Source organism: Larus michahellis, chromosome 7, assembly GCF_964199755.1.
Source record: "Larus michahellis chromosome 7, bLarMic1.1, whole genome shotgun sequence".
In the NCBI taxonomy this organism is placed as follows: Eukaryota; Metazoa; Chordata; class Aves; order Charadriiformes; family Laridae; genus Larus; species Larus michahellis.
In genome coordinates this window covers 38297707-38320706 of record NC_133902.1, presented here as the reverse complement: position 1 = coordinate 38320706, position 23000 = coordinate 38297707, and the positions used below count along the sequence as shown (strand labels likewise).

The following is a 23000-nucleotide window of genomic DNA, read 5'->3' as shown; positions in this document are numbered from 1 at the left end:
ATCATTATTATCATGAGCGTGGCGCTACGGAACGCCCAGCGGGCCGTGCCGGTGCGTCGGGCCCCGCTCCGCCGCGCCGTGTGCGTCCTACGGGCCGCCCTGGGCGCCTCTCGGTTCGACGTGGGAGTGGTCTGCGCTGGCAATGGGCTGATGCGGCGTCTGAACGGCGCTTACCGGCAGCGCTCGGAGCCCACCGACGTCCTCTCCTTCCCCTTCCACCAGGTGGCGGCGGGGGAGCTGCCGCGGCCGCGCTGCCGCGACGAGTACAACTTGGGGGACATCTTCCTGGGGGTGGAGTACATCCATCAGCAGTGCCGCGCCACCGGGGAGGACTTCGACAGCGTCCTGGCGGTGAGTCCCGCCGCGGGCTGCCCGGCCCTCTGCGGTCAGCTGTCCCCCTGGTCCTAGGGTGCAGGGAAGGACAGCCGTAGCGTATCCCGCAAGGACAGGGTAATGGCTGCCACTTTCCTAGCCCTGCCGGGCTGAACAAGGAGGCGATGATCTCACAACTTACCCTGAAAGGTTAAATCTGCATTTTAAAACTTATTTAACGGGTGAGTTCGGACACTACCTGAACTTTGTCATTTCGCATACAGAGTAACTGGCTTTTCCCCACGGGTTCTAGCATAATGGCAAATGATCTGGTAGGGTGTTAGCCCTGGTCACCCCTGTCCCCAGGTTCGTGTCAGGCGGACTGTGGCACTGGTGCCAGGGCTGTCTGCGAAGGCGAGCTGCTGATGTTTGGGTTAAGTTTGTAATATATGTTCTTTGCTCTTGCCTCTTCATACAGGTGACAGCAGCCCACGGGTTGTGCCATTTGCTTGGCTACCAGCACAACACAAAACACGAATGGCAACAGGTACGGCAGTGACCTGAAGCTGGGGAAGGTGTGCAGTGTCCAGCCTGTGTCAGGTTGTACCTGGGTGGAAAGCATCTCCCTGTCTCGCACCCCTGTGGCAGGGAGCCCGCGGGTACGGCCAGCCGGGTGGATGGCTCAGCAGGGCTATGGCTGGTGTTGATGCCGGTATCGGCAGGCGCTGAGACCCCGCTAGCCCAGCCATGGAGCACAGTGCTAGCGGCACTGACTGTGACTTCTCTCCTGTGCCCTCCTCCCGCAGATGTACCAGAAGGAGGTGGAGATCCTGGAGTACCTGAACCGGCTCACAGGTGCCAACCTCCAGCCCCTGACGGCGGGTCTCTTCTGAGGGAGCTGCGCCGGGGACCCCGTGGCCACCACTTCACGACCGTGCACCGAGGGGCTGGGACGCTGCCAGGGCCGCCCTGGACGTGGTGCAGTGTGGGGATGGCGCCGAAAGGCTCCGGCTGCTGCCTGCTACTGCTGCTGCTGGGCCTGGCTGTGCTCACCCTCCCACCGTTTGCTGCCACCCAGCCACCACCTGCTGCCCTCCGCGCTGGCCACGCCGCCTCCTCGCTGCCTGCCGTTGCTGCCGCGCCACACACCAGGTGAGGGGTGGTGTCTCCCAGCCACCATTGGCCCAGCAGGGCCATGCCTGGGCAGCAGCCCCACTCCCCCCCCTACCCCAGCATGGGCCCACTTGCCCCAGGCCAGTCCTGCCTGCCATCGTCAGACCCTGCTTCCCCTGGGACCCTCCCCTCATCGCAGCCTCCTGTGTGGTGTCCTGAGGGGAGACGGTGGGTCCCCCGCACCAGCAACCTGCCGCGTCTCTGAGCCATTGGCTGGTGGGCGCGTAAAGGTCCTTCTTCACCTGCTGGTGTTTGGGTCATTTCTTGAAGATGCCGACACTGCAGCTGCCTGTGGGCTTTTCTGCTGTGCCTGTGGCATGGGGGACCCCCACTCATCTGCCCTGCGGCAGGTGATGTGCACCCATTTCCCCCGTCCCTCTTGAACGTGTCCTCCCACCTTCATATTTGGCTCACAGGACTTAGCCTGAGTGATGTGCTGGTGGTTTCGTTATTCTCACCACACACCACATTACCCTCAGGAAGTGCACGACATCCGAAGGTTTCACTCCTTGGCCCCCCACATCCTGCCCCACCAGGAAAGGCTTGTGGTATGTCCACACTTAAAGAGTTGGGGTCAATGGCTCGATGTCTAAGTGGTGATCAGTGTCGAGTGGCGTTCCTCGGGTCAGTACTGGGACCAGTGCTGTTTAATATCTTCCTTGGCAACATGAACAGTGGGACTGAGTACACCCTCATCAGGTTTGTTGATGATACCAAGCTGTGTGGTGTGGCCAACACACTGGAGGGAAGGGATGCCATCCAAAGGGACCTTGATAGGCTTGAGAACTGGGCCCATGCAAACCTCATGAAGTACAACCAGGCCAAGTGCAAGGTCCTACACCTGGGCTGCAGCAATCCCAGGCACAAATAGGTGGAGAATGGATTGACAGCAACCCTGAGGAGAAGGACTTGGGGGTGTTGGTTGATGAAAAGCTCAACATGAGCCAGCAATGCGCACTTGCAGCCCAGAAAGCCAACCACATCCTGGGCTGCATCAAAAGAACTGTGGCCAGCAGGTTGAGGGAGGTGATTCTGCCCCTCTGCTCCGCTCTCATGAGACCCCACCTGGAGTACTGTATCCAGCTCTGGAGCCCCCAGTATAAGAAGGACATGGACCTGTTGGAGAGGGTCCAGAGGAGGGCCCTGAAGATGATCAGAGGGCTGGAGCACCTCTCCTATGAAGACAGGCTGAGAGAATTGAGGTTGTTCAGCCTGGAGAAGAGAAGGCTGCAAGGAGACCTTGTAGTGGCCTTCCAGTACTTAAAGTGGGCTCACAGGAAAAACGGGGAAGGACTCTTTATAAGGATTCTTATGTATAGTGATAGGATGAGGGGTAATGGTTTTAAACTAGAAGAGGTTAGATTTAGGTTAGATATTGTGAAGAAATCCTTTACTGTGAAGGTGGTGAGGCTCTGGAACAGGTTGCCCAGGGAAGTTGTGGATGCCCCATCCCTGGAAGTGTTCAAGGCCAGGCTGAATGGGGCTTTGAGCAACCTGTACTAGTGGGAGGTGTCCCTGCCCATGGCAGGGGGTTTGTAACTAGATGATCTTTAAGGGCCCTTCCAACTCTATCCATTCTACAATTCTATATGCCACCTTGATGATGTCCCAGGAGGAGACCCCGGTGGCTCCCCCAGCCCCTGCAGCATGCATTGCTCTGCCTTCCCCTACTTCATCCCCTTCCATCTTTTGAGTACCGCAGACTCATGAAAGACGAACAGTTTCCATCCCAATAGAGTTGTGCCACATGATTGTGGGGTAAAAAAAAGAAAAAAAGTGTAAAAGTTTTAAACTGCCCAAAGTAATTATATTGCTTTGTTCTCCCCAGATACCTTTTGTATGATGTAAATCCTCCTGAAGGGTTCAACCTTCGCAGAGATGTCTACATTCGCATTGCTTCCCTTCTAAAGACATTGCTGAAAAGTGAAAACTGGGTGTTAGTTCTGCCTCCCTGGGGACGTCTTTATCACTGGCAAAGCCCTGACATCCTTCAGGTCCGGATCCCTTGGTCCGAGTTCTTCGATATTCCAAGCCTCAACAGGAACATCCCTGTCATTGAATATGAGCAGTTCCTTGCAGGTAGAGTATGGAATCATACAATATACAATTGACTAAACATTTGAAATGGTTTCTTCACAGGTGTATCTATATATGTGCTTTTATCCTTATACGTGAAATAAAAAAAGGTGGTGAGAGGAGGGATGGGAAAGAATTGTGCTGAGTAACAAACCACTAGGATGAGATAACCCAGTTATTTGCCACCTTGTTTGATGTAGCACTGTTGGTCCCTTGACTTCCTGGGGACCCCAGAGAAAGACAGTTAATAGTTCTGGTTAAAACCAAAAGATACTTTCTCATAATTTTGCCCAACCCTGTAAGGAGAAAGAGGCAGCCTGCAGCTCTCAATTGAAATACAGACAAGCCACCTTTTTTCTGGAGGTTGGACGGGAAAAGCTGTACAGCGGGTTCTTTGGTGAACTTTCTTTTTCAGCATCGATGCTGCACATACTCAAAACACTTACCCCCTGCGTTTTGTGTACACAATGGTATATAAGAGAAAGGCTTTTCCTAAGAATGTGGAAACTGTGAAGTTGTTTCCTTTAGGATTTAATGCCATGTTGAGCTAACCACCAAATACCAAAATCTGCAGCACTGTCACAGACTTTCAGCAAAGGCAATAAAGGCCACCAAGTGTCACAGCTCTGCAAAGAGCTCTGAAGGGATTGTTGTCCCCTACCTTTCAGGAAAAAGCATTTGGAAACCCTAAAATTCAGGGGAAGAAGGGCTTGTACTTAACATTTTCTTGGAGGCACTCTTCCCATAGCAGCATTGAAAACCTCTGCTTCACAGTGTGTTTTACCCAGCTTTTAAATTTACATTTCTATGGTGGTTCAGTTGTGTTCGGCACATTAAATCACACATAGCTGGGGGGGAGTAGCACGTTGTCACGTTTCCTAACCCTTTTAGCTTTTCCGACTCACACAGAACTTCCTTTCCTTTTTTATGAGGAAAACAGGGAAAAGAGAGAACATTAGCATTTCTAGCAGATTTTCAACCTTCATCATGTGGTTTTTCATGCTTACAAATGCTTTTCTTTGCCCTCTGCTCAGAGTCAGGTGGGCCCTTTATTGAACAGATTTATGTCCTACAAGGCTACGCAGAAGGATGGAAAGAAGGAACATGGGAAGAAAAAATAGATGAAAGGCCATGCATTGATCAGCTTATGTATTCCAAAGACAAACATGACTACTACAGGTAACGTCTAGCAGTCCTTTGAGTCTTCTTTTTAGCTGCATTCAATGAGACATTTCCCTACTCTAACAGAACAGACTTGTGCAGTTATTATAGTGTAGTCTGTGAATCTCTGGGTGCTTGGGGTTCACTTTGTTTTTAAAACGCCATCGAAATGTTATATTGGTACTAGAAGATCTAGTTTTAGAAGGTTGTTGTTCCACACACATACAGTATAAAGGAGTTGGCTGATTTATTTACATTATATATCATCTTTCTAGGATGTACTGTTTATTTGTTTCATTATATGTGACGTTAATTTGAAATACAAGCCTGTGAACCAATACTTTGTGTTCCCTTTCAGGGGATGGTTCTGGGGTTACGAGGAAACACGGGGCCTAAATGTCTCTTGTTTGTCTGTCCAAGGATCTGCCTCTATTCTGGCTCCTATCCTTTTAAAGAACACTTCAGCACAGTGAGTTGTCTTGTATTACTATGTATCATTGTATTGCATGCCCACAAACCCATTGCCAGGTGGGAAGAGCAAGGGGAACCTGCAGGCTATGTTCCACTACTGTGGTGCTTCATCACTGAGTTACTGTAATCCATTAAAATCATTACAAAGGGAATTTAGACTGTAAGAAACACCTAACTGTAAGTTAGGTTAAATGCTGCAGTGCTAAAACCTAAGACAAAATAGCCTTCAGCTCCTTCATAGTCTCTCTTGGGTAGCTAAATGTCCTTGTGTTTACCGTTTCCTTCCTTTACCTTTTGATGCTGGCTCAAGAGGGAACGAACAGAGTGGAATCGGTGTCGGATCACAAGGTGCGGTGCCTGGTCTCCCGTGACATCCATCCTCAATAGTGTGAGCTGGGTTTAGAGAAAGCAAGCAGCTTGTTTTGTCTTTCTGCTCTGAGATGCCACAAGGGTGATCAGAGGAAAAGAAAGCTCTTATATGAGAGATAGAGCACACTTACGTTATCCCAGTAGCAAAGTATTTCTGGTCAGCTGTGATCCTGTAACAACTGAAGACAGGGCAGCAAAACAAAATCTACTGGGGTACAGGGGAGAACAGGAAGAGGAAATAATTACTGGCTATGAATAGGGGAATAAATCCATAGAAGAAACACAAACCATGTAAGCTGAAGTGTGTTTTTTCCAGGAGAGTAAAAACATCCAAAAATTTTACATCAATATGATTTAATTGGAAATGAGATGAAGGTTCCCCCAAGCAGAGCAGTGGGGATCTGTAGTACCTCCCGCTGGGAGCGGAGGCAGCAAAGTCCTGTTTTTTTTAATAGGAACTTTGTTCTATTTTTAGGAGTTGAACCATAATCTTTGCCAGTGTCAGCAGAAAACTGGATAAAATAAGTCGTAGAGGTCTCTGTGTTTAGTGCTGTCAAAGGTCTCACAATGAGGAAGGTCAAGGAAAAAATTAGGAGCGGTGCCCAAGTATTCCTAACATGCAGAGAAGGTACCTTGTCCACAAAACCACGTTTCTCAGTCAGGCACAAGTAGGAAGAAATATCAACTTAACAACAATGTAAGGGCAGCTCCAGTGGTTCATGTTACAGTCTGTCTAGTTTGGTGTGTGAAATCCAAGAGTGGCTGAAATCATGTGTCTGGGGAAACATACAAGAACTAGGCCAGTGTGTGTAAAGTCCCCCTTTGGTCCTGTCACACCCTTCAGATTTGTGGTTGTAGAGACCTTCTGAACCAAAAGTGATCTTCCTGTCTTTTATATCCTTCGATGAGTCCATGGATCTGTGCAAGCTTCCCTGTGAACCCCCATCCACACTGTTGGCATCCACAAAATCTTGGGACAAGACCTGAAGGTTTTGCACCTTAACCGTGCATCCTTTGAAAATCCACCTCCTCTTGTAACTCCTACCTGCAAGTTTCATCTAATGTCTCCTAGTTCATGTAGTGGAAGAGACAACGAACAAACAGCTCTTCCATATTCACGTCCACATCGTGCACGATTTTACATTTCTCTCACATATTCCACCCTGAGTTGTCTGCTCTGTAGTGTGAAGAGTATGTGAAGGGATGAAAGGTGAGGGAGGGTTGGCAAAGAGAAGGAACAAACCTGCTTTTTATGCAGAAAAGATGAACGATGAGGCTTCTAAAATAATATTTTTAATTTCTCCAAGTCAGCTTTATTTCAGTCAACAGAAAGGGTCAGGACAAAGCATTAATACTACACAGTGTACTGGTGTTGGCTGACTGCTGCACTGGAAATGCACTGAGCTGCTTGCAGGCTAGTGAAACAAATTAAAATAAAAAGAAAGATTAAGGGTTTGTAAACACGACTACCCCCATAATTCATGGATGATTTTCCTCAAGGTATATATTCTTTTAATGAGCCTCCTTTAAATGCAGTGATTATAATTTTTGGTAAGCATTTTCCTTTTGAGAAAGCAGGAAAATATAAGTGATAACATCAAAAAAATCCTTATTTCAGTTGCAGTGCACAGTGTTTCTGACTATAAGTTAATGTTTTACATATTAATTTTCTCATCTCTCTGATGGGCAGAAAATTGCTTTAATATAAATGCAGTTAAATTTGTCAATTTATATCTACACAGCTTAGGTTTAGAAATTTATTACAAGCAGTATCAAATTGTTTGATAGCAATTTAGCAGCTTTTGTGGAGGAAAAATGTCAAGTCGGAGACTGAGGTAAAATTTTTCTTGCGTTATAATTAATGTACTTTTTATGCTTATTGTCTAATCAATTATTTTAAAGGAGACTTGAGGAATGTAACAATGGTGTTTTGATGATTCTTGGAAAAAAGTTAGGCTGGGCTTCTGAATGCGCAGAGGGATTTACTCTTTTTTTTTTTTTTTACCACCCAAATAAAAAGATTTAAAAGACACTTTTTACAAATAGAAGTAAAAATGACAACAATTTTGGTTCAAAAATTCTCCCACTGTTCCAGCAGGTGAGAGAATAAGAAGGAAAATAATTTATCTATTTTATCAACTCAGCTTTCCTTTTGAAAACCATACTTCTGTGCCAGTAATACTGTTGGCAACTCACTCAGCAAAGTAATAAAGCATGGTCTTATGCTGGAGGAGTATATTATCAGCTTTCTCTGTTCTTTGTGTGAAAGCCATTCCATGCCTTTGGTCATCCTCGCTGACATTTTCTGAAGCTTTACAATTCAGCTGGATCCTGCACACTGAGCATGGGTAAACCCATTTCATAGTGGTAAAATGACACGCTCTGTTTAGTGCTCTCTTTTGTTTCTGGTTAATTCCTAACATACAGGTTCCTTTTTTGTCCTCTGATGAGTGTTGCCTTGGTGTTTTCATCCAACTGTCCTCATTCCTGAGCATCAAGCCCTTTAGTTATCAGGTGAAGTCAGTATTTTTTTTTTTTTTTTTTTTTTTTTTTTTACTATATGCACTCCTGCATTAGATTTCATCTGCCACTTTATTGGCTGACCAGACTTCTCTAATTCTTTACAATTGGCCTTTGACTTTGCTGCTCTGAGCAATTTAAAATGATTGGTAAGCTGTGACCCTGACGTTCACGCTCTTTTATAGGTTGTTTAGGAATATAGTGAAAAGCAGATACCTTCCACTTGTGACCTCCCTCTACAATGAGAGCTGGACATTTATCCCTGTCTTTAAACTTTTTTTTGATCCATGCAAGAACCTTCCTTTCTGTGCCATTGCTGTTAAGTTTTCTTAAAAGCCTTTAACAGAGGCTGTCAGGAAATTCTGACAATGTCAATGAGATTTTCCCTATTTGCATGTATGCTTATGTCAGCAGACTACTCTGATTGTTCAGAGCTCCTTGTTGATGCTTCTCCAATTTACTTTAGGTATCCATTAATTCCGTATTTTATAATAGTTGCTATTAAGTTATCAGTACTGACATTAGGTTTAACACTGTATTACATCCCAGACTTCCCAAGTGTGTTTTTAGAAAATGGACATCACATTTGCTGTGTTGCAGTTTTAAGCGAGAAGCTGCATACCAGAACTAGTGGCACAGCTGCTTCATCCTTGAGTTCCTTGGCAACTGTTGGGTGAATACCAGCCATTTGTTGGTTCCCTTTGTCTAGCTGTTCCATCACTGGACACTTCCTATGAGCACTTTGGTTTGAGACATGTCCTGTGATGAGTTCCCCTGTAAAAAGTACTTCTGGCATGTGAATCTTCTCAGCTCCTCCACCTAGCGCACAGGTACAAAAAAGTGTATTAGCTGATGCAGTCATGACATTACTGTCTCTTAAGTGTTTGTTAACCCTTTAATCTCCTTTTACTTTGTACTGGAAGGAAGATTTGTCATTAGATTGAAGGCCTTTATTCCTTGTTGCTCAGATTCTTTTTTGACCTTCTTTATTGTCTTTTTCTGTTTAACTTTATGGAGTTTATGAGCCTTTCTGTTTTCTTCACTTGGACGCTACTTCAGCATTTTTACATAGTCTGCTTTTTGAAACTGAATGCAACTGCAGTAACTTCCCTTTGGCCATTGTTGATGCAGGAGGATGTTGAAGATGAGTACATTTATGGCCACTGTCCCAGAGTAGCGCTTCCACTGTGAGATTTTTGGTCCGTGTCTTGCTGCTGCTCAAGACAGTGTCAGGAGCTACTCCCTGTCCTGTTCATTCATGGAACTGTCCTTGACAGTGTCTCAAGCTGCAGTTGCTGAGTCGCATCCTGCTATGACACGTGCCCAGCCCTCATAGGGATAGTCGAAGTCTCCAGTGGCCTTACTGATCTCCCATATTTCCCCTTTTGGCCAGGCAATCAGCTCCAAGCTTCCTGTTAAATACATTGCTGCTTCTCCACCAACAGTCTCATCTATTTTCCAGATTATTTGTAACCTTATGTGCAAGTGTCCAGCTGCATATCAGCAGTGATAATCTAAAGTTGATTGGTGTCATGGTTCGGGCTGGGTTGGCCAGTGACAAGATGACAGCTGCTCTCCCCCACCTCTCGCTCTAAGGAGAGGAAGAAGAGAGATAAAGGGATTTATGAGTTTAGAAAAAACTAAACTACTTCAATAAAATATTAATCATAAAATAAAAAGGAAATAATGAAATAGATGCAGTATATACAAGCATACACAAAACCGTATCAAGCTCCCAGGGAGATGTCAGTGGCAGGCACTGGGAGAGTTCCAGACTGGACTCAGGGACAAACGGGAACTGGAACACACTTACCGGGATCAAAAGGCAGATAAGCTGACAAGATCCTCCTCAGACATCAGTCATTGAAGAAGAAAGCCACCAAAGAAGGGCCCCTTTGATCCCTCAGCTTTTATACTGAGCATGGCAGGAGGGGTGGAATACCCTATCGGTCAGTTTGAGTCACCTGGCCTGTCAGCTCTGCCCCACAGGTGTGACCCCTCTGCGGGGTAAACAACCAAGTCATCTGGCCCTGGGTGCCACAGCAATAAGTAAGAGCGCCAGCCTCTCTCACTGAACAGAGTTGGGTCTGCTTCACCCCAAACCAGGACAATTGGTTATTTGCTTCCTCTCATTTTAGTAGAAGGTCCAGATAATGATGTTGACCCCCTTCAGCAGCAGCATTTCTCTGTGCATTCGCTCACATTCAGTATGCTCAGAGCACAAACTAAGCCTACATCCACTGTGTATGCTCTTGGATACTTAGAACTCTCAAAATCTCTTGTTACTTCGAACTCGGATAGTGCAGTCATGTTTCCAGCATACAGTCCTGACTTGTGTGTATTTATGAAAAGCACAGACTGTTTTCATGTTACTGAAAAAATTGCATTTTAAAATTTGTGTTTAGTTGCTAGCACACATTTGTGTAGTGTCTGTGTGTTCTTTGATCTGTTGTTTTACTGTAGGACATTTTATTCCACACATGGAAAACACCTCCTCTGGTTTTGCTTTTGTGATCGTGGCACCTGCTTCCTCCAAGAGGCTCTCACATGCTTCGGGGCTGAGCATCATCTCATAGGTCGCTTCTCCCCTTTGGATCGCTCTTCCTGTTAGGAACCTTATTTCTCCAGCAGCAACTACTGTGAGAACTATGTAAGGGATTGTTAATGCTTGTTTGTGTTTAACTGTCAGAATTAAGAGTACCATTTATTAAGGAACAGAGCGAGAACACACAGTGGCATGGTCCCCTTCTTTCCCCAGCTGGCCATGGGTCACAGTTTGCTTTGCACAGAACAGATTGGTAGCCTATCCCTCGTGCCCCGTGCTCTCTTTACAAACAGATCACGGTCTGTGCTTTATCCTAGCAACTGTATAAAGAAAGGTCATAATGTAAATTCTATTCCTAAGGGAACTACACTCAGTTTTGCAATTTTTAATAGGTCAGTGATGTTAGACAGAGCTGAAAACCTACTTCATGACCACTACGGAGGGAAAGATTATTGGAATGTGAGTATTTTCCAGTTAGCTTCTCTAGACTTTCTGCTTGGTTCTGATAAAAATTCAATAACCAATATGTGCTTCAGTTTTGCCTCGTGTTTCTTTTCTTGAAAGTAACTTGTGTCTTATGTTTCACCAGTGCATGCTAAAAATGGTCTTCAGGCTGCTGTGGATTAATGTAATGCAGGAATTTGTCCTGGGGTCTTTTCCCCAAAGACTCAGTGCTGCAGAGCGTGGCATTTAGCAGGACCTCCCCTATGCAACACATCTGCAATCAGAAGGGAACTGCCTTTGTGCAGTTTCTGGTCTAGTCAGCCTCAAGATTAGACTTTTCAAAAGAATTCCCGAAAGTGCTCAGTATTGTCCTTTCTGTCTCCCCATTGGCTTTGATGGCAAAATTCCCATTGGTCTCAAGGTAACACTTTGGGAGACCCCATGCCAAGGGTCTATGGTAAAATAATTCCTAGAGGAACAGTTTTAAGACAAAGTTAAGGACTCAGCCACAGGAAAACAGAACACGATATGGAGTGCTTGATGTAATTAAAATTGTTAAGAGAAAGCGACTATCATGATATTATGAAACAAGTTACATAGACCTCAGTCTTTTGAGATATAAGCATCTGGCTATTCACTTGGTATATGGCATATTTTTTAGAAACAGACCAAACGGTATTTTGCTAACCACGAACTTTTCATTGAGAGTGACTTTTCACACAGAGAAATGCAACCCGTGTATCATTTCGGAGTCTGACTTGTAGTCCTGTAAAAGCAGACATGAAATCTATACGGATTCAGGACACGCGTATCTTAACAGTGGCACTTTAAACGTTATCTTAATAATTTAAACTTGTCTCAAAGTTACTTAAAACTAAACCTTCTGGAAACTATTAGTCTTTCTTTTATTTCAATTTTAACTACCTGCATGATTTTTGGTTGTTGTTTTTTTCTTAATAACTCTCTGGATAACATCTGGAGTTCTTTATAAATCTTGCTAGCAGATGCCCTCTTGTCTCAAAGAAGTTTTTAAATTGTAGCAAGCCAGCTTCCCTTTGCAACCAACCTACATCTTTGGTGTACAAAAATATTTGAATTTAATATTGACCCCTATTGCTCTCACTGTTGTCACCATTTTTGTCTAGGCTTCTCTACCACTGCAAGCTGAAAGGTGTTCTTTTGGGATTCTTAATGGTTGAATGACCATGGAGCAGGAAAGACCTCCCAAAATGGTTTAGAAGCAACTGTTGAATCCTTTGAAAAGCATCAGTATAGCATGTAGACAACATGGGTGTTTTACCATGTATATGGAAGCAGAAAGTTCTCTAAGGACAACTCTAGAAAAGCCAGCAGTTTTGCATTTAGTTTCACCACTTTTGGGGGAAGATCAAAAAGAACTAGAGGATCTGTACCATTAATTCGATTCATATGCACAAAAGGGACCATAACCAACACTGATTTTGTTTGTTTGTTTTCGTCCCAAACTTAAATCACATAAAAATTTAGATTTAGGTGTCTCAGCCCTACCCTGCCTAGAGGTTTGCACTCCAGAACTTGATCTGGTGGTCTGGGGCTGTGTTCAGCTGAAGGTGGAAAGTCCCCAGAGATGGAGATCCACCGCTTCTCTGGGGCTTGTCCCATGGCTGTGCCACTCTTGTGGGCAAGAGGTTTTGGCTGATAGCCAAGCAGGAGTTGCCTTGCTGAAGCTTGGGCCCATGGCTTCCTGTCTTTTTCCATGCACCTCTGAGAAGTGTCTCTCTCTTCTCTGTGGTTTCTTTGTAGACAAAAAGGGAGATGCAGCAAAACTGGGAGGTAGCTGGAAAGGGTGACAATATTGCATGTGCAGACTTAACATACATTAAGTAAGAAGATAACCAGATACAGAGAGTATTCACTTTAGAAAGTATATCAGTGGAGGTTCACACATTCACTTGTTTTCTCTTTTACATATGCTGTTGCAAAATAACTGTTCATCCAGAACAGCTGCTGTCAGAGGAGTGCTTTGAGCCCAGGAAGAACTTGGCACATCATACTGCGTGGGTGCCAAACATGTCATGGTAGTCGTGCAGTCTGTCTGGATGAAGGTTAGAGGTGTTTGACACAAGCAAAGCATAGCATTGAAAGATGTTTATTGGCCTCCTCAGCGCACTGCAATGCCATGGGTTGCTTACATGCTTGCTGCCTCTTGGGCATACCATGTTCATCATATCTTGGGTAAGGTACCCAATGACGTGATTCAACAGGATTGCATTGTGTTGACATAATACAAAAAGGAGGGAAAATGTCTGTCTCTCAACTGCAGCGTGAGCATTCTGCAGCAGACAGTGTGTACCTCTTCCCTTGATAAAAATGTTTTGCTGGAGGATTTGGGATAGGATTAGAAAGCCAGTGGTGATCTCTTTAAAGATGCTAGAAGAGCAGGCTTTGTACTGCCATTAAATATTTAGAGGGGTATGGATTTCCAGATACCAGCATGATGGATCTTACAGAAGATTAAATTATTCTGTGTCTTATTGAATGATATGGAGAAGGAACCAGTTCAGCCACAGTGAGTTTGGCACACGGAGAAAGATGAAAAAAGGCTGGCAGATTCTAGGAGTGTTTGTGGCTAGATGCATGATTTTTTTAAGCAGGATTTATTCTTACAGGTGTTTTGCAAGCTAAGCTTTTTGCCCAGCTTTTGTTTCCAAAGGTGAGGTATATTGCTAGAGTGTTTAATTCGGTGTATTATGTGTTCTGTTGTGTAAAAAACTACAGTCTACTCCATACACCCATGTATTGCAGGGTCAGACGAGTATGCTGGTTATAAATATGGTTATGATCAGGATTAAACAGTTAAAGCTCAGGTGAAAGGTTAGAAATTGTTGCTTGTATTGCTGCATGCATGTGTCATCCTGAAAGCTGTGTGTATGTGAAACTATCTCCATTTAGTCATTTTTAGCTTTCCCTTTTTCTGACTTGGCATCTGCTCTCATTCCAACAGACCCGTCGGAGCATGGTGTTTGCTAAACACCTCCGTGTAGTAGGAGATGAGTTTAGAAACAAGTATCTTCAATCCACAGATGAGGCAGACAGGACTCATTACAAGGAGGACTGGACACAGATGAAGGTAAAATCTTAACAGTCTGTTTCCCATAACAAATGTAATAATATTTTTTTTTATTTGTGAACTCCTGGATGTACACTGCAGGGAATATTGGAAGATACATGTGAATCTAGCTCTCCCTGCTCACATCAAGGTGGACGTGCATGTTCTTACTGTACCTTCTTCTCCCTGTGTCACATGAGTTAACAGAGTCTGTTGAGATATCGCTGACTGGTTCTGGGTGCCAGATTTTTATTACCCTCGTTTCGCTAAAGGAAACTTGTCTGTCTTCTTGCATTCAGCATCATCTGTGGGTATGAAGTTCAGCTGCAAACTACCAGTTGTGGATTTGGTCAAGGAGAGCAATTTTTGCTTACAAAGATTTTGCACTCGTATGATGCAGGCCACCCAAGGTCAAAACACTGCAATAAGTGTCCCAAAATACTTCCAATGCATACCTTAAAATTACTTTCTGCAGCTAGAGTAATTCAGTGCCTTATCCAGAGGTTGTGCATTCAGGCCTTTCCAATGTGAATGAATAGTGGTGCTCTCAAGTTTTAAAGTTTATTGATCTTTCTCTCTTAGGTTAAGATGGGCACAGCTCTAGGTGGTCCGTACCTTGGGGTTCATCTCAGAAGGAGAGACTTCATTTGGGGTCACAGAGAAGACGTGCCTTCCCTACAAGGAGCAGTAAAGAAAATCCGCAGCCTCTTGGAGATGCATAAACTTGAAAAAGTTTTTGTAGCCACTGATGCTGTCGAGGAGGGTAGGCAGATTATAGTCAGTTTAGTATTGATAATGTTTGACAATGAGTGCAGTTAATTACCACTTTGTTTTTATAAATGACTGGAAGTTCATATGCCTCCGTCATTGAATGGTGAATTGAACAGGAGTGGGCAGCTGTTTGCTTCCAGCTTGAATAGTTGTTATCAAACCATTCATTTGGTATTTCCCATAGGAGGTTTGATGGTCTTTACAATAGCAAATTGGTAACTGAATTTGCCAGTTCCTCCTCCTTTTTCTTCCATCGCACCTTCTTTCTTAGCATTTCAGAGAGTCTCAGACATGCTGGTGGGAAGGGTCTCTGAAGTCTCCCACCCAGCCTTCCCTTTGGCTGCCCCTAACAGCAGACTGGGGTGGACCTGTCTGTGAGTGGCCAAGGCTTAGAAACCCCCAAGGGTGGTGTTCCCCCGCTTCCCCCAGGCCTTATCCCAGGACTGCACTTCCCTCCCACTAATATCTAGAGATCTGTTTCAACGCGTGATGTTAGAATAACACTGTGGGGCATGGCATCTGCAATAACTAATCTAAGTTTGCTGTCAAGAAAGGCCTCTTGGTACACCTACGCTGTAGGATTAGACAGCGAGGCTAGTGTTAGCGTCCGTTCTACTTCTTGCAGGCTTCCCTGCCCCCTGAGAATTGCTCCCCTCGGCACTGGCTCCCTCCCTGCCTACAATACTCTTAACATTTGGCAAACGTGTTGTAACTGTTCATGCAGGGTTTCCTTAAACACTTACATTTTATGACAGCAGCGAGTTGCCCTTTATAATATAAGCATAAATTTGCATCTTTCCCTTTTTCAGAGATCGAATTGCTCAAGAAACTACTGCCTGAGATGTTGAGGTTTGAACCTTCTTGGGAGGAGCTGGAACTCTACAAAGATGGGGGCTTGGCTGTGATTGACCAGTGGATCTGTGCACATGCAAGGTAGAGAATTTGACTTTTCTTTGAGGAGCCAAATCTTACTGTCACAAAACTGAATATTGTTTTTGACCCAGATATAGTTGTTTACAAACCATATATGCCATGTTATTATATAATTGATACATATAGTACATGTATAATAGTATATTGTGTATATGTATACATGTATAATATATATATTGCATATATAACAGTATATTGTATTGTGTGTATATATATGGTAATTTCATTATCATATCATTTAAATGAACATTAAAGTTCATTGGACTGAAATTAATTACTTGCATTTTAAAAACTGACCCCCTTCACAAATCTGTTCTGATTTTTTTCACAGGTATTTTATAGGCACCTCAGTTTCAACATTTTCCTTCCGGATCCATGAGGAAAGGGAGATCTTGGGATTTGATCCAAAAACAACTTACAACAGATTTTGTGGTGAAAAAGAGAAAAACTGTGATCAGCCAACTCACTGGAAAATTGTATACTAAAATACAGAGAAATCTGGACTTCAATACCAATGAGCTCAAAAGAATAAGGAAAACCCACGGGGAAATACCTCCCTTTGACCAAACTACAACTCAGTCCTCTACCCTCTTCTCAGTGTTTACTTGACGTTTGGATTTTGAAGTACAAGCAATATTCATCTTCTTAGTCAGGCATCGATGGGAGCGAGAAAAATGAATTCAGCCTGGGATCCAGTTCTCAGCATAGCTAGGATTCAAGGACAGTACCAGACACTGCAGCACCAGCTGTTTCTAAGAGCAGTCTCAGTGGGTCTGTGCTGAGAGAGGCACAAAGATGGGGCTTGTAGGGTGGTAAGAGAAAGGTTATGTTTCTTCTTATGTTTTAGCTACACAAAGGAAACTTTTTTTTTCCCATTGTCCTCCCAAAGGCCTGTTCAGTTGGACCCTTTTGGGATCACCCAGTCACTCAATTCAGCGTTGCTGATGCTTTGCTAAGGAGTACGCTAAAAGGCCTTTCAAGTTTCCATGTCAGTTAAATGGATTGTCGCAGTAATTCAGCAAATTAATTTTCTGCGTTTCTGCTTTCAGTTTATGCAAGGGAGCAAACTGTGGAAAATCACAGACAGCAAAGGTCATTGGGCCGCGGGATGATGTGTATAAGCCTAGCAGTCGGGAACCTTGCAGGTGAGGTCGTGTTCTGATGGAGACGGCTGGCTGGTGGTACAGGGGAAGAGCCCTGTGCTACACCACCAGCCAGAGGGAAAGTGCAGCTCCTGTTTGAGAAGGGTTTTGTATGAATACCAATTCTAGCTCTTGCAGTTTCCTGCTGTGTAGCATTGGGTGCTGGGAAGCATTCTGTGCTTCAGGTGGGTCTTTTGCCCTGCAAGCCTGCATGTCTGTTAAGCAGCAGAAGCCTTTTTCAAAAGTGGACTAGGAGACATTTAAAAAGGTGAAGCAGACATTTTTCCTTAAAGTCATTTTTACCAGGTTACCTTGCTGTTAGCAGACCCTTCACTTGATCTTTCCTCTTGGCTTGAGTAGGAGTATATATAACTCTCCTGCACTCTGCAGTGGCCATTTCACAGATGCTCCCAGACAATGAGGTTGTTACCTCCTGTGCAACTGCAGTGGAAGCTGTGAAGACTTCTCAGACGGTAGTAGCAGCGGCTGTCCTGTTCTTACCAGCTGTTTACTATATCTCCGTGCAGCAACTGAGCCTCTCTGGCGATAAAGTGGGGAGCCCAGCATTTCAAAGCATTGCCTTTTCCCACCAAGTCAAATGTTCTCCTAAAGCGATGGTGGTATTTTACATGTAATGTATACCTCATTAAGAAAAATACAAAGCTTTGTAGCATTTTATGTGACGTGTGCGTGCTTCTTCTTTCTGACCATGCATTTTGCTCTCTCCTGGCTCCCTAGCATTGGACTTCAGTGTAGGAAAAACTTGAATGAAACCTGCATGCCCTGGTAAGATTTTTTTTATTGTCTCTCCCATGAGGACCTTGCATTAGCAAGTGTAGCCAGCATTACCTGTCTTGGCACAGGGAGAAGGCATCTGGTAAATCTTGGTACCTCCCACTGCAAGAGGGACGTACACAAACAGGAGAGAGTCCAGAGGAAGGCTGATAGAACCATTGGCAGCTGGAGTACATGGCATATGAGGACAGGAGGAGAGAGCTGGGCTTTTTCAGCCTGGAGAAGGTGAGAGATCTAACTGTTGTCTTTCACCGCCTCAAACCAGGACAACTACATAAAAGGGGTCACAGGGAAGGCAGGAAGCTACAGGCACAACCTGCCACAGGGGAGCTTCTCCCTGGGACAAGGCCTGGAGAGGAGCAGTGCGTCTTTTGGCTGTGCTGTTTCAGCCTCACTGAAAGAGTCAAAGGCAGCAGAGAACAAGCCCACACGCAAGTAGGTAGAGAAGTAACTTCCACCTTTCTGGCTCAAATAGAAAATGTGGATTAGAGAAATGAGAGCAGGGTGACAGCTGCCATGGTCAAGGGTTTCCAACAACATCCCCTCCCTCTTGAATTCTTGTCACCACAATAAAAAGCTGGAAAGGAAACGGCAGTGGATGAAAGAGTGGGATTTCCTTCTTGTTTCTTAAGCCTATAAGATCTTGAGACATGATTCTCCCTTCTGTTTACAGTGATATATATTTACAACCATACGTATGTATGAAAATACATGCACAATGATGCACGTGTACATGACCACAGTGCTTTTCATCTAGCAATCTCTGCCAAAACATGTATTGGCCTGTAATTCTCTATTTGCTGGTATGCTACCACTGCTGCTTTCTGGGTTGTAGAACAAGGAATTGAACAGTGTAGACCTCATTATCCTATGGCACAGGAAAGCTTAGAAGACTTGTATCCTTGGCAGTAATGTTATTACATTCTATTTCTAGAGTAGATGGACTTGCAGGATCAGTTCTGCCTGTCTCAGCTTACAGTGGAAGAAGAGACATTCATCAATGTGGAAATAAGAAGAGCAAAAGTTCTCTGAGATGCAAGAATACCCACAGAGAGTATTTTGATGGGTTTTCTTTCCACCACCTAGGACAAGTGTCACATGTTTTGTGCCTGCTCTCAATCCTTTCTGCAGAGGAAGTTTTAAAGAGGGAGCAAAACCCAAAGCACAGCTGTGATGGTGCCCTTTGCACAGCCATCATAGGAGCCTGCTGTCTTGGTTTTTTTTATTCAGTATGTCCTTTCTTGGCCATTGAGCTCCCTGGCTGCCAGCATAGCCTTTCTGTCACAACGTAAAGAGAGTAGACCAGTCTGTGATCAGCTCCAGAGCCAGATCTCCAGAAATAGTGTGGCGAGCAGGACCAGGGAAGTGATCGTCCCCCTGTACTTGGCACTGGTGAGGCCACACCTCGAGTACTGTGCCCAGTTTTGGGCCCCTCCCTACAAGAAAGACATTGAGGTGCTGGAGTAGGTCCAAAAAAGGGCAACGAAGCTGGTGGGGGGTCTGGAGCACAAGTCTTATAAGGAGCAGCTGAGGGAACTGGGATTATTTAGCCTGCAGAAAAGGAGGCTGAGGGGAGACCTTATCGCTCTCTACAACTGCCTGAAAGGAGGGTGTAGAGAGGTGGGGGTCGGTCTCTTCTCCCAAGTAACAAGCAATAGGATAAAATAGGATAAGAGGAAACAGTCTCAAGTTATGCCAGAGGCGGTTTAGACTGGGTATTCGGAAAAATTCTTCACTAAATGGGTTGTCAAGAATTGGACCAGGCTGCCCAGGGAAGTGATTGAGTCACCATCCCTGAAGTTATTTAAATGATGTGTATATGTGGTGCTTAGGGACATGGTTTAGTGGTGGACTTGGCAGCGCTTAGGTTAATGGTTGGACTTGATGATCTTAAAGGTCTTTTCCAACGTAGGTCTTGCTGGGCAACACATGAGGGGACAGCAGGGGAAGCTCCAGGTCATCTACGAGGGTGAGTGAGGTCAACAGGGTGTCAGCAGGGACTGGCGGGGAGGAGGAAAGACCCTGGGCCCCCGAGATATCTCTCTGCTCTGCCCACGCCACCCCTCATCTGTGCAGGGAGCAAAGCCCTCCCCAGCCGGGGCGGGAAATGCAGCTCCCTGACCAGCGTCTTTCCTCCTCCCCAGGAGTAACTTGTACCCATTACCCTTCATCTTTTCCATGTGACTCCTTGTAAAAAGGGAGTCTCCATCTTCTTTGTGGGACCCTTTGAATACTGGAACATGATGTTAAGGTCTCTCCTAAGCCTTCTATTTTCATGTCTGAACATACCCAATTCTCTCAGCCTTTCCTTACATGGCAGGCTTCCCAGGCCTTTGGTCATCTCTGGCCCTTCTCTGGACCTTCTCCAGCCTGTCCACATCTTTTTTGTATAGTGGGGAACGAAATTGAATGAGAGTACTGTTCTCTTTTCTCCAGTGTCCAGTGATAGGACACAAGGGAATGGCTTAAAGGTGCATTGGGGGAAGTTCAGACTGGATATTAGGGAAAAATTCTTCACTGAGAGGATGGTCGAGCACTGGAACACACTCCCCAGGGAAGTGGTCATGGCCTGTTGGTGTTCAAGAAATGTTTGAACGATACTCTTAGATATCTGGTTTAACTTTCAGGTTGCCCTCTGTGGAGTCAGGAGTTGGACTTGATGAGCTTTGTGTGTCCCTTCCAACTCAGGATATCCTACAATTCTATGAACTTCAAACATTATTATATAAATTTGTGGCCTTGTAAGTGGGTGGTGAAGAAACAAGCAAAATCACTACAGCCTGATTTTGAGAATGGCTGCCATGTGAGAGAATACACCCAGCTCCTTCAGATGATCAGCAGCTGTATGAAAGATCATGCAGCCTGTTGGCTGACAGGGAGGAGTTTGCCCATGGATGTACCCTCTTCACCTTTGACCTGTCTCCAGAGCAAGAATGTGCTGATTACTATTTGAGTTGTATGATGCCACAGTCATATGATGCCATTGCTATATGTTAAACGTACTACAGCAGGAGTCACCTGAACCAATAGAGGCTGAATCTCGTAAGGAACAAGGCAAAAGCAGCAGTGATCCAACCTGAGCCGGTTTCAGCACCCAACAATGCAACACAATACACTCTTCTGAATGGCCATTGCAACAGATGAAGCTCAAGTCATGGGCTAAGGTATGGCCTTCTATGGCTAAGGAAATGATAACTGTGTATATGACAAAGGATGGGGAAGTGGGCAGTGGTGGTTGATGAAAATGCATTGAATACTGTAGGATGTGAGCATGATGCAAATAGTATGGAATAAGAGGTGGAGATTGTACTGGGTTTGGCTGGGATGGAGTTAAAAAGCTACTGACTCATCTGTCCCATAACCTTCCCATATGTGCCTCACGAAGGGATTTGCCACAAGGCAGCAATTTCCAAGTCAAGGAAGCCAAGTAAACTTAGCTTCACCTTCAGAGGGAATGGCTTCTCCACCTCCTGCCTCCAGCCACCACCATTGTGCTTTCGTTGCACAAGGAGACACCTCCAGAGAAGATTGCTGCCCTCCTCTAAGTACTTACTGCTGAGTCTGGTGCAATAGGTCCCTGAGCCAAGGTGGTCCCAGCAGGTGACAATGTCACCCAGTGTCGCCAGGCTACAGGGCACATGTCTTAGCCAGGAGCTGCTCTTGGGTCTGGCGCCTCTTGACATGGTGCAGCTGGCTGAGCAGGAAGGGTGGAGGGGACAGAAGCAGATGCTAGGAGGAGGAATCACTCTCTGCTCACTGGCCTCATCCGCTGCAGGGATGTGGCCCTCTTGTTACACAGCAGCTCAGATGCTGGAGACAGCTAGCTCACTTGTGCTCACGAAAATAGGCAAAGGTGCTCAAAATTCATGTCCTTCATCCACAAAGCTATGGCCTTTCTTGGTGAAACAGAAACAAGCCGTGCCTTGGAGCAAACTGCTAGGAGCAGAGTGGATGGGTTGTGCTGTGCCTCTGCCAGCCCCATTGTTTCCCCCTCCAAGCAGTTCCCACTAATCCAACATAATCCAATTTGTGGTTGTGCTGGGGATGATAGTACGCGGTTGGCAACAGTACCCATCAAGCCATCATCTCAGAAACCATTTTCATGCTGATTGCGTTTTCTTTTCACATGCCTGGTCTTTGCTTTCCCTGTTGTTCATAAGGAAGATCACGGAGCTTACAAGGGGCCTTTCCAAAAATGATGCATCAGCAATGCAGGGATCTCCCATTTTGTTCCTTTTCCCAGCCAGGAGCTGAGCTGACAAGCCAGGTGAGAACAAATAGCCTGAAGGCCACCATCCACATCAGTTCCACAACAAACTGATTGTAGAGATGAACTGACATGAACTTGTCTCCTTTTAAGAATGAATTTCCTCCATGCAGGGTCAGATGAACAGTGCCCATATGGCAGTTGGCTCTGGTGTCAAAGCTTGTGCTGGTTAGTGCATGGAGAGGTATGCAGGGAGAACCATAGGATGGTTTAGGTTGGAAGGGACCTTAAAGATCACCCAGTTCCAACTACCTGCCATGGGCAGGGACACCTCCCTTTAGTACAGAGTGCTCAAAGCCCCATCCCACCTGGCATTGAACACTTCCAGGGATGGGGCAGCCACAGCTTCTCTGGGCAACCTGTTCCAGTGCCTCACCACCCTCACAGTGAAAAATTTCTTCCTGATATCTAATCTAAATCTACGCTTTTCCAGTTTGAAGCCATTACTTCTCATCCTATCACTACATGCCCTTGTACAAAGTCCTTCTCCAGCTTTCTTGTAGCCCTACTTTAAGCACTGGAAAGCTGTTATAAGGTCTCCCCAGAGCCTTCTCTTCTCCAGGCTGAACAACCTCAATTCTCTCAGCCTGTCTTCATAGGAGAGGTGCTCCAGCCCTCTGATCATCTTCAGGGCCCTCCTCTGGACCCTCTCCAACAGGTCTATATCCTTCTTATATTGGGGGCTCCAGAGCTGGATGCAGTACTCCAGGTGGGGTCTCATGAGAGCGGAGCAGAGGGGCAGAATCACATCTCTGAACCTGCTGGCCACAGTTCTTTTGATGCAGCCCAGGATGTGGTTGGCTTTCTGGGCTGCAAGTGCGCATTGCTGGCTCATGTTGAGCTTTTCATCAACCAACACCCCCAAGCCCTTCTCCTCAGGGTTGCTGTCAATCCATTCTCCACCTAGCCTGTATTTGTGCCTGGGATTGCCGC

General features: G+C 45.4%; 2 protein-coding genes across 2 annotated transcripts; both read left to right on the top strand.

Moving 5' to 3' along the window:
• POFUT2 (protein O-fucosyltransferase 2) lies at positions 1-17683 on the top strand. Its single transcript, XM_074593692.1, has 11 exons — positions 1-351; positions 791-859; positions 1119-1464; positions 3314-3564; positions 4596-4740; positions 5081-5191; positions 11020-11086; positions 14055-14180; positions 14742-14922; positions 15740-15863; positions 16195-17683. Exons 2-11 carry the CDS (start codon positions 850-852, stop codon positions 16346-16348), a joined length of 1515 nt encoding a protein of 504 aa, XP_074449793.1. The 5' UTR covers positions 1-351; positions 791-849; the 3' UTR covers positions 16349-17683.
• Positions 13-640, top strand: YBEY (ybeY metalloendoribonuclease). Its single transcript, XM_074593518.1, has 2 exons — positions 13-351; positions 626-640. The coding sequence occupies exons 1-2, from the start codon at positions 13-15 to the stop codon at positions 638-640; spliced, it is 354 nt and encodes a 117-aa protein (XP_074449619.1).
• Positions 17684-23000: the final 5317 nt, after the last annotated feature.